The sequence below is a fragment of the Rhinopithecus bieti genome, unplaced genomic scaffold, assembly GCF_001698545.2.
Source record: "Rhinopithecus bieti isolate Rb0 unplaced genomic scaffold, ASM169854v2 scaffold_641, whole genome shotgun sequence".
Classification (NCBI taxonomy): Eukaryota; Metazoa; Chordata; class Mammalia; order Primates; family Cercopithecidae; genus Rhinopithecus; species Rhinopithecus bieti.
Window position 1 is genome coordinate 1,442,461 of NW_016803417.1, and position 12,021 is coordinate 1,454,481.

Consider the following 12,021-nt stretch of genomic DNA (forward strand, 5'->3'; position numbering starts at 1 on the left):
ATAAAGAGAAATTCCCTGGCTAAAGTTCCACGATGTTTGAAACTACTCTGGAGGTGAGGCAGAGAGTCACTACCTGAAAATCATTGTGCATTTGTCTCGTTTACGGGGGAAAAATAAGACTTTCACATTGAGGCCAAGAACAATCATAGAATGCTGGGTGTGCTGAAAGGAGCAAGGGGACCATCTGGTTCACCCCTATCGTTTTGTAGAGAAGGAAAGGAAAGGGAAGGCACAGAGAATTAAGGGTGAGTGCTGTTCCCCCAGAGACATTGGGTGTCAAAGTACCACCTGCCAGCTGCGAAGTGCTGGAAGGGATGGTGCTCTCTCCCCTCAGCGTATGATGGGGAACTAGTCAGGCTGGTTTGAAACTTGCCTGGACAACCAGAACCATCTGGCTGGCCTGTCTGTTGCATGACTCGCAAGCAAAACCCACTCCATAAATCAGCCTCACACTGCTCCAGGCAGGCTCAGCCCCACTTTCTGGGAGAAAGGGGACGCTGTTAATGAATCTGGCCTCTAAGGCATGAAGTGTCTGTGTCTTTTTACAGCCATTCTATTGCTATCTTGTTAGCATCAAAGTTGGAAGAGGTCACCTTCAACTTCCCACCACCCCCCAACCGTTGCACCCCTCTTTTCTCCAGGTACAGGCTATTCCCTTGCCTCCTATTCAGACAGCGTGCAGTATGTGCACAGGTATCGGCTTCAACAGCACAGCACACCGTCTTCCCTTTGTATCTAATTTACAACCACATCCAGTTTCCAATCGCTAAATGGCTTTTCAGGTTAATGGTTTTGGAGACTGCTGGGGTTTTTTCTGACCTGAGAATGCAAAATGAGTCCATCCTCTTTAGCTGCTCCCCTGTAAGCCTTCTGGAGACTCACACGGCTACACTGAATTCTACTTTGCACACGCTGGATCTCGCTGCGTTACTGTTTCCATCATTGGGAGTAGGTGGATATGGCACAGACAATTTTAGGTTTCCGGGTTCTGGTGCCAGGAGGAATCGAGAGAGTGTACAGTTCAAGTGCCTTCAAAGTGATTAAAAGAAACAAGCAGACAACTAGTTCCTAGGCCACTCCCACCTCCTACAGAGGATTTCATCTAGAGCTGCCACCACACTCCCAGTTCCCAGACTTCTGAGGAGTGACTGCAAGTCAGCCCTTGGCAGTGCCAGGGTTCACTCGATCTCTTTCTCGTACCCATCACCTAACCGTGTCTCTGGTCACCTGTGGGTTTCAGCGGGTTCCAGGCCATTTTCCAGGCTGACATCTGTCCGCACCATCTCCTGTTTCAGTTCTCCGATCTCCGAGGCAATTGTGTCAATGAGCTATTCAAAGACAAAAATAGTATGACGTCAGGAAGTGGAGAGGCGTGGCATGCCCACAGCGCCTGGGGAGCTCAGGCTCTTCAGTAGGAACAGAGATGACCATCTTCTTCTATTTCTTTTTTTTTTTTAAATCTTGGCTCTGTGAATTTCCTCTGGCCAGAGGAAAAAATAAAGGGGGAGGAGGCAGCTTCTCCTTAGAAAGGGGAAGAACTTAGGTTTCGGTATTGTAATAAGGAAAAGAATATGATATCCAGTTTGTTAGGTTTCAGTATTGTAATAAGGAAAATAATATAACACCCAGCTAGCTTTCTCAACATGAATATAGACAGAATAAATACATCCTGGCAAAACCGGGCCTCAATATCCATTTGGCAAGGGAAACAATCCAAAGGAACCCCCTTTGAAGGACTGAAATTCATACAATCATTATTTTGGTTATAGAAATGAGCTTCTTGAAACGACATATCCAACATACACACTGATTTTTGAAGACATCAAAATGATTTCTTGTTCTATTTTTGCACTGCAGTGGAGAGAAGATTGTTGGGGAAAGGGAGGAGAAACGACTGAGTGAGGTTGGGGTGGGTGAGTAGGGAGCAGGGGAAGTGGGCCCCGGGGCCATCTAGGGGAAAAAGCGGCCCCATCTCAGATCCCCACCTATCCGTGCACCTGCATCTGACCCTTCAGGCTGGTCTAAATTCTTTCGCTCTCCTATTCACTCATTCAACAGAGTCTTTCCCGGTGTGCTAGGCACTGTAAGTGTAGAGTAGCTGTTCTCAAGGGTGCCACTCTGCTCTCTATTTTTTGAAAACATAGTAATTTTTCATACAAATGTTATTTACATCTACAAAAACATAGTAAATTTTCATACCAATGTTATTTACATTAACATGTAATATGTCCATTATTGTTTTAAAATAAGCATTTTTAAATTTCTTCATTTAAATTTCTAATATAGCAACTATTTATAGATATGATTCACACAAACGTAAGTTCTTTGGGGTCCTCAATAATTTTTAAGAGCATTGGCCGGGCATAGTGACTCATGCCTGGAATCCCAGCACTTTGGGAGGCCGAGGCAGGCAGATCACTCAAGGTCAGGAGGCCAAGACCAGCCTGGCCAACATGGCAAAACCCTATCTGTACATAAATACAAAAAAAATTAGCCGGGCATGGTAGTAGGTGCCTGTAAGTCCCAGCTACTCCAGAGGCTGAGGCAGGAGAATCACTTGAAACTAGGAGGTGGAGGCTGCAGTGAGCCGAGATCATGCCACCACACTCCAGCCTGGGCGACAGAGTGAAGCTCCACCTCAAAATAACAACAACAATAATAATAATTTTTAAGAGCATCAAGGGGTCCTGAGGCTAAGAAGTTTGAGAACCACTGCTCTCACTAAAGAGAAATGTTGTCTTGTCTCAAGTAGCTTTTATCCCACCCAGACTCTGGGAGGGAAACTTCATTTGTGCTTAAAGCTTGTTCTAAAATGTGACCTCATCTATTTGCTCATTATTTCCACTTCTATGGGCTTTTGCTTCATGCCAGGCACTACAAATGGGGAGTGGAGCTGAGAAGATCCCAGTTCTCCTGGAGATGAGATTCTGGTGGGGTAGAAAGACACCAGAACCAAGCACTGAGCAGTTCCAGAATGAAGACAGATGAAGGTAATGCTGTGGGAACAACGAAGGGGCCACACGGACCAGGGCGGGTGGGTCAGGGCAAGTCTTTTTTAAGTGATAGAGCCTTGAATGACAAGAATGCCATAAAAAGATCAAAGGAAGAGCCCTCCACATGGAGAGAAAGTTCTGGAGCTGAGGAAGGTGTGCAGGAGGAGAAGCAGGCAGAGATCAGATCTTGCCAACTTCTAGATCATAGTATTCATCACTTTGAGTCTTCTGTGGTAAGAACCACTGGAAGGTCTTAAGTAGGGGAATGGCATTTTACAAGTGTTTTATGGTCTAAACCGATCACCTTGGCACTGAGGTGGTTGGAAAGGGTGAGACGAGAAACAGGAAGACCAGCTAGGAGCAAGTACAGTGGTCTAGGCAAGAGATGATGTAACTTGGACCAAGGTGGTAGCAGTGGAACTAGAAAGAAGAGGGGGAATTTAGGAACTATTTGACATAGAAATTGATATAATTTGATGGATTGAATGTGGGGGTGCTGGAAAGAGAAGAATCAAGGGTGGCTCCCAAGTGTTTGGTTTGAGCAATTAATAAACGGCATTGCCCTTGACTGAGATGGGAGCAATGGGGAGGAATTAGACCTGAGGAGGAAACCACGTTGAACTTTGGGCAGATTAAATTTTATTACAGTTGCTATCAGCCATCAAATAAATCTGTGAAGTAGCTTCTGACACTCTGGAAGGAGATTTTTCTACATTTGGAAGTCACTGGCACGTGTGGTTGGCATTCTAAAGCACTGTGGCAGGGAGAGATTATCTAAGGAGAGAGGTCAGTGGAGAAGGGGGCCCAGCAGATAGCTATGGATACTCTCAGGACTTAGAGGGTCAGAAGAAGGGAAGCCAGCCAAGCCCTTCATGCTTGATCCATCCCCTCGGTGCCTGTGACTGCAGTAAGGACCAGAGGGGGAGCTTCCAGAAGCACTGGGGCCTTGAGAGAGAAAATGATTAGGAGATTCTATTTTATACACATCTCTGCGGCAAAGTTTCTTTTAAAAGTCTGACAATGCCAAATATTCTAGGATGTGGGAAAACAGGATCCCCTTTGTCTTTCTCTGTTTCCTGTTGCTATAACAGAATACTCCAGACTGGCTAATTTATTAAGAACAGAAGTTTATTTGGCTCATGGTTCTGGAAGCTGGAAAGTCCGAGAGCATGACTCTGGCATCTGGTAAGGGTCATCCCATGGCGGAAGGCAGAAGTGCGTGGAGACAGGGAGAGGAAATCGGCCAAGTTCATTCTTGATAGGAAACCACGTCTTTGAAAACTAACCCACTACCAAGATAATGGCATTAATTCATTTGCGAGGGCAGAGCCCTCATGACCTAATGATGTCTTAAAGATCTCACCTTTTAATATCATTACAATGGCAATGAAATTTCAAGATGAGTTTTAGAGAGCATATTCAAACCACGGCACCTCTTACACTGCTGGAGGAGTATTGACCTCAGAGTTACTTCGGAAAGCAACTTGGCAACATCTTGTAGGGTTAAAGATGCACAAACCTATATGTGTACTTTACAGACTAAACTTGCACGTGGGCACGAAAATACCTTTGCAAGAATATTTGTTGCACCATTATTTGTGAGAGCACCTAAGGGTCCATTAATAGGAGAATAGATAAATTAATTGAAGTATAAAATGCTACATGGCAGTTAAAAATTAATGAACCGGAACTGTATGTATGAACACATGCATAAACATAAAAGCTCAAAAGGCTTTTTTTGAAAGCAAAAAAAAAGGCAAATCAAGAAATACTACATTCAGTATATGAAATTTAAAACCATGCAAACATTCCCAACACAAAGAAAAAGATACATGGATGGATATCCCAGTTACCCTGATTTCATCATTACATATTGCATACATATATCAAAATATCACCTGCACACCCCAAAATATGTATAACTATGACAAAACAAATTAACAAATAAAAATGTATCTCAATAATATTTATATCGATAACATGTTGAAAGGATACTATTTTGTCTATGTTAGGTTTAAAAATATATTATTAGGCCAGATGTGGTAGCTCATGCCTGTAATCCCAGCATTTTGGGAGGCCAAGGTGGGAGAATTGCTTGAGACCAGGAGTTGGAGACCAGCCTGGACAACATAGTGAGACTCTGTTTCTATAAAAACAATTTTAAAAATAAAATACTGTTACATGTTATATTATTAAAATTGTAAAAGCATGCAAAACTGTACTGTATGTTTATAGATACATACATGGGCACAAAAGCTATCCCAATATGTATGGGGTTATAACCCTAATCCAGGATAGTGGTTACCTCTAGACAGGAGAAATGGATGAAAGTGTTCACAGGCCAAGTGGCTCGGTCACGTGTGAGATTTTATTTATGTATTTATTTTGTAGAGACACTTTCTTGCTGTGTTGCGCAGGCTGATCTTGAACTCCTGGCCTCAAGCAATCCTCCCGCCTTGGTCTCCCAAAGCTCTGGGACAGCAGACAGGCGCCACTGTGCCTGGCAAGATTTTATCTCTTAAAATGAAATGGCAAAACGATGACATTTGACAGCGCTGAGTGATGGGTATTTTACAGTCATGTGTGGTTTTCTGTATGCTTAACGCGCTTTGTAACCAAAGTTTTAGGAAAACAAGACAAAGAAAGGGTGGTGTGTATGAAAATGGAAGGAGTGAAGGGGCTAAAAAGGTAGAAGCAAGGAAGGGGTTCAGGGGAGTGTGAGCAGCTCTGCTGAAGTCCCACCACCCTGGGACTAGGCCCTGCTTCATTCTGGACTCTGGCTGTGGCACCAAACAGGAGAGCCACACACCCACCAGAAGCAGAGGGCCTTGTGAGGGAGGGCCGGCCACAGCCTCTGGCAAACCTCAAAGAGAGGACTTCCACCCCAGCAGGAAGCCCTGTCACTGGGCACATTTCCCTCTCCACACTTTGGTTACCTTCACAACCACCATACTGATTTGGACATAAAAACCCCAAATGGCCTTGATTCTCATCGGAATGGGCAGCGGCTGATTCCCTTCAGCCAGGCTGTTTTTGTCTGGGTACCGCTCTTGTCGATGCTGTTGGCTGGATCTCCAGACCTCCAGGTTTCCTCCTTGATTCCTTCTCTACATCTGGCCACACATAAGAAGCTACGATCTGGCCGGGCGCGGTGGCTCAAGCCTGTAATCCCAGCACTTGCACTTTTTTGAGGCGAGACGGGTGCATGCAACGTAGGTCCAGAGATCGAGAACGCATCCCTGGCTTTAACAAAACGGTGAAACCCCGTCTCTTCTACCAAAAAATACAAAAAACTAGCCCGGGCCGAGGTGGCGGGCGCCTGTAAGTCCCAGCTACTTGGGAGGCTGAGGCAGGAGAATGGCGTGAAACGCCCAGGAGGCGAGCTTTGGCAAGTTGAGGCTGAGATCCGGGCCACTTTGCACTCCAGGCGAGCGAACAGAAGCGAGACTCTTCCTCAAAAAAAAAAAAAAAAAAAAAAAAAAAAAAAAGCTACGATCTGTGGCTGTCACTCAGGAGCACTCCCATGCCAAGTCACCAATCATGCCATGCCACCTATCTCTAGTGCAGAGGAAGGCGCCACGACCCCAAGGCACGAGGGTGGACAAGCACAGAGGTTGCACTTGACTGGATCGCTGTGGACCCTTCCCTGCTGGATGTGGGGATTTTTTTTTTGGTCCCGGGAATCTCCCCTAGCCCCACCTCCCACCGCACCAGCTTTTCTCTCCCCTTCCATTCAGTCCTGACTCACTTGTCCCAGAGCACAGAGGGATTTAATTTCACAAATGGACCAGAGTTTAGTGTTCCAGGGCCAGTCCTCCCTTTCAGAATCATGTGTATATACCCCCTGGGCCCTCCGCCAGCAGCAGTTAGCATCACAAAACACTTCCTCCCCTCTGGGATTGGATTTTGTCCCACTGAAGGGATTTTGCGTGTTTTTTAAAGTTGTTTTTGGACAAGTTTGTGTTGATTTATTTGTTTGTTTCTAATTCTCACAGACTTTCGATCTCATCCCTTACACTTGCTTCTTCAAAATTTCCTTCTTTGAGGGCAGAAATAACTTGTCACCCAACAAAGGAGGCCAGTTTTAATGTCAGCTTTCCCATGTCAAAGCCAATAGCAGTTGGTGCTACAGGCCCCGTGTGGCGACTCACGCCTGTAATCCCAGCACTTTGGGAGACTGAGGTGGGTGGTTCACTTGAGGTCAGGAGTTTGAGACCAGCCTCGCCAACATGATAAAACCTCATCTACTAAAAATACAAAAATTTGCCGGGCATGGTGGCATGTACCTATAATCCCAGCTACTTGGGAGGCTGAGGCAGGGGAATCGCTTGAACCCGGGAGGCAGAGGTTGCAGGGAGCCAAGATTGAGCCACTGCCCTCCAGCCTGGGTGACAGAGCCAGACTCTGTCTCAAAACAAAACAAAACAAAACAAACAAACAAAAAAACCCCCAAAACAAAAACACAAAAATCTGGTGCTACTAACTGAAGTTTCTCCAGACCCACTTACACAATCCCAGCCTCCAACACATCCCTGTACCTGTGCAGAATTCCTGTAAGCAGGGGGAGGGGCTGTCTACATATCTGCAAAGCTGGTGAGTGAGTGCTGCTCGCTACAGCCAAGTGGACACCTGGGAAAGTGGTGGCAGAGCCACGTGGCTGTGATTCAGTGCAGCCAGAGGGTCAGACAGGACAAAGCTGGCAAGGCACAAAGTTGGTGAGACGATGGTTCTTACATCAAACACCCTACACAGCTGCATCATTCCCAGAAAACCCCACAAGCAGCAACAAAGACCCCAACCCAAGGGATAGCCACCTATCCTTATAGAGCACAGCAGACCTCCACTGAGAGCTTGCCAGGGCATTGCCTGTGTTTGTTTTCCCTGCAGGCATGTACAGCAGGACAGAGGGGTGATGTGCTGCCTTTAGAGGCTGGGAGAGAGTGGGTTGCTGGCCTGGCCGGGGACTTCTAGGGAAGAAAAGGGGGTGCTGGTGACCACAAGAGGGAGAGGAAGGCAGGCCAGGGGTTGGGTCCACTCCCTCGTCCTGCATTCATGCATAACACACCTTGAGAAGCCCGAGGTGTTCACCTGAGTTCTTCATAAGAGCTGGCATCCTGGCCAAGGGCGAGAGAACAACTGGAGAAGGCCCAAGTTCTTTCCCAGCCCTTTGAGGTCACACCCAGGGCTGGGGCTGGGCAAGGCTGGGCCTGCTGAGTTCCAGTCTGGTGCAGGAGTCTACAGTAATTTGTACCATTTTGTAATCATTCTGCGTAATTTCTCAGTAGGCGGGGATCTCATCCAAAGGGCCATTCTTCAGGCAGCAACCTTGTGCAATTTCGAGGCAGTCTGGCTTGCAGCTCTGACTGGTGACCTGGCAGCTGGGAGTATGGGTAGGCATACCAGCTTTTGGCTCAGAAAAACCTGTCTTCAAATCCTGTCTCGGGCCCCGGTTGGCTGGGTCACCTTGGGCGACCCATTTGGGTGCCCTCATCCTTAAACCCCCAAAGCTAGGGCTGATGATATCAAGGGAAGGTCATTGGAGGAATAAAATGGACAATGAGATTAAAATACTGCAATAGGTTGGGCACGGTGGCTCACGCCTGTAATCCCAACACTTTGGGAGGCTGAGGTGGGCAGATCACCTGAGGTCAGGAGTTCGAAACCAGCCTGGTCAACATGGTGAAACCCTATCCCTACTAAAAATACAAAAATTAGCCAGGCGTGGTGGTATGCGCCTGTATTTCCAGCTACTCCGAAGGCTGAGGCAGAAGAATCACTTGAACCCAGGCGGCAGGGGTCGCAGAGAGCTGAGGTCACACCACTGCATTCCAGCCTGGGCTACAGAGCAAGACTCTATCTCAAAAACAAAATAAAACACTTCAATAGGCACCTAAATACTCTCTAATACTCTTCCTATTTAAACGATCTCTTGTCCGGGTGCAGTAGCCTACGCCTATAATCCCAGTTCTGTGGAAGTTCGAGGCAGGAGGATCACTTGAGCCCAGGAGTTTGAGACCAGCCTAAGCAACATAGAGAGACCTTGACTCGACAAAAAATTTAAAAATTGGCTGGGAGCGATGGCTCACGCCTATAATCTTAGCACTTTGGGAGGCTGAGGTGGGTAGATTGCCTGAGCTCAGGAGTTTGAGACCAGCCTGGGCAACATGGTGAACCCTTGTCTCCACTAAAATACAAAAAATTAGCTGGGCATGGCAGTGTGCACCTGTAGTCCCAGCTATTCAGGAGGCTGAGGCAAGAGAATTGCTTGAACCCAGGAGATGGAGGTTGCAGTGAACTGAGATCATGCCACTGCACTCTAGCCTGGGCAACAGAGCGAGACTCCATCTCCAAAAAAAAAAAAAAAAAAATTAGCCGGGCATGGTGGCGTGTGTCTTGTAGTTCCAGCTACTCAGGAGGCTGAGGTAGGTGGCTCACCTGAGCCCAGGAGTTCAAGGCAGCAGTGAGCCATGATGGTGCCACTGCACTCCAGCCTGGGCGACAGCACAAGACTCCATCTCAAAAAAATAACAATAATAAAACAAACAAACAAACAAATAAATAACAAATTATCTCTTTATATTAATGGCATTTGTTATTAACCAGAGAGCTGATACTAAAAGACACTTAAAACGGATTCATATACCTCCCATCCTGGAAAGAGACCATTTAATCACCAGCAGCACAGACCTGGGACTACAAAGAAACAGTGTCTGCAGAGTCCAATCTCCTTCTGCCTGTCTGCTTAGAAGCCTCTAACCTAGAGACTTGCCTACTAGGCGTGGAATGTCCCCTAATAGAGAGAAAAGTTGTTGTATGCTTCTTCGCATGCATAGGAAGCTGCAGAGAGGAAGGTAAAGGGAGGGACCCTAAGTCTTGTTTTCTTTCTTTTAGGGTTAGAGAAAAGGAGAAAAATTATCTTGAAGGTCAAGTAAAAGTCAAATAAGAAAGTGCTTATGGCACAAGTCCTGATACAGCGCTCTTCAAATTCCAAGTCTCATTCAGGAATGTTATCAGTGGTTTGAAAAGGGATGTGTTTCTGATATGTTGAAGACTTGAAACCTAGGGTGTGGGAAAAGTCAAGTCCTTGGCTCCCAGCTATGGAATTTCCATTCCCCAAGGGCATCAACTTGGCCTTGAGGTGTGGTAAGCATTTATAATCTCGGAATCAGCTCTGCAGTATCAGACCTACCTCCAGATCTTAAAAAAACACATTACCCAAACAGTTCTCTCTACCATGTGCTTCTGCTTGGCTGAGGAACCTCCTGGTGTGGTGAGTACCTCTCATGTAAGGGTTTTTCTAAACTAGTCAGGAAAATAATGAGCTTCCTCCAAACTTTCAAATGACCTTTGCCCCAGGAACTGTCACCTGGGAAACAAAAAGGTAATGGAGGCTTTTGCCCTTCGCTTGCAGAGGGGCACCTGGACAACGACGCAAGCGCAGAGGGGCACCTGGACAACGACGCAAGCGCAGAGGGGCACCTGGACAACGACGCAAGCGCAGAGGGCCACCTGGACAATGACGCAAGCACATCTTTGGTGAACATTGCTTCTTTTCTTTTAACTTTGTGTGTTACTCCTCCCAAGGGTGTTTGCATTTACATTTTTGAAATTGTAATTACAAACATCACAAATGAATATATTTTAATTAAAGAAAATAAATGATTGTAGTTGAAAGTAATCTCCCTTGACCATCACCCATAATCTCCTTCACTTACTCAGATGTAACCACTGTAATCAGTTTTGTGTGTATCATTCTTGAATGGTATCATCTGTGTTTTCTCCACCCAATGGAATTGTACTGGCTTACTAATTTCACGCAACAAATTGTAATGAGGTTTATCCACATTGACACATGAAGCCCTGGTTCCACTGTCGTAAGCGGGAATGGTTTTCCCCCAATAGGGGTAAACTACAATCCACATATCCATTCTATTTCGATAGACGCTTAGTCGTTTCCAGTGTTTTGCTATCCATCACAGGCAGGGCTGTGATGGTCACCTGTGTGCGTGTTCCCTTGTGTACTGTGTGAAACCTCAGAGAAAATGCCGGGGCCTATGCATGTAGCAGGTTCTGAGCTGGTGCCACAGTGCTCCCCGGGTGGCTGTGCTCTTCTGCACTGCCCCTGCCATCTGTGAAAGTGTCCACACTGCTTGTCAATGATTGATATTATCAAACATTTAAACAGACCAATCTGATGAACAGAAATGATTTTGTTTTGTTTTCATTTGCTTCGCCTTGATTAAATTTGTATCGTTTATTTCTGTTTCCTCTTGCAGGGTATTGCCTTTCCATTGGTCTGTTGCCTATTTTGTGGTTTCTTGATTTTCAAAAATTAAGTTGCATAAGTTGGTTGTGTATATGAATCCATTGTCTGATATGTTTCACATATGTTCTCTTTCACTGTTTTTCTGCCTGTAAAATTTTCTTATGCTTTTAATGATGATAGAAGCAAATTTATCCAAGTTTTCAATATGGCTGTTGCTTATTAACTCTTGCCTAGAAAGAAGTCCCTCATCTTGAAGTAATGAAGTCTCCTTTATTTTCTGCTAAGACTTATACAGTGTATACAGCTTTGCCTGTTTATATATGATGTGTTTATTTATTTGTAGGCCTTTCATTCATCCGGAATTTAGTTTTGTGCATGGTGTAAAGTCAGGACTAGGCAGCAAGGAATAACTACAACATGGCCAGAGCTGAGTTCCTCCAGCCTGTTAAGCACTACACCCTGGGTCGGCTCTGTCTGCCTAAGGCAACTTCTGCAGGCTAAGGAATGTGGCCAGAGGGTAGTTTTTTGTGTTTTGTGTTTGTTTTTTTTTGCAAATTTACCCAAAGGCTGGGGAGAGGTGAGAGGAGGGGCACAAAGAGGTAGGGGTATGAAAGTAGGAGTATGGAAGGTGGGGTATGGAAGGCAAGGGTATGAAGGTAGGGATATGAAAGGTGGGGATATGGAGGTGGGGTATGAAAGGTGGGGGTATGAAGGTGGGGTATGGAAGGTGGGGTATGAAGGTGGGGTATGAAGGTGGGGTAT

At 45.9% G+C, this 12,021-nt stretch overlaps 1 protein-coding gene across 9 annotated transcripts in view; it reads right to left on the reverse strand.

Annotated features, from left to right (window-relative positions):
* RIN2 (Ras and Rab interactor 2) overlaps positions 1–12,021 on the reverse strand; it is a 262,198-nt gene that overhangs the window by 73,299 nt on the left and 176,878 nt on the right. For 8 of the 9 annotated variants that reach the window (XM_017883330.1, XM_017883322.1, XM_017883355.1 and 5 more), the window contains one exon: positions 1,228–1,328. In XM_017883330.1, coding sequence (XP_017738819.1) covers positions 1,228–1,328 — 101 coding nt within the window. Of the gene's footprint in view, positions 1–819; positions 989–1,227; positions 1,329–12,021 lie in introns of those variants that run through there. The other variant, XM_017883376.1, reaches the window with a different exon arrangement.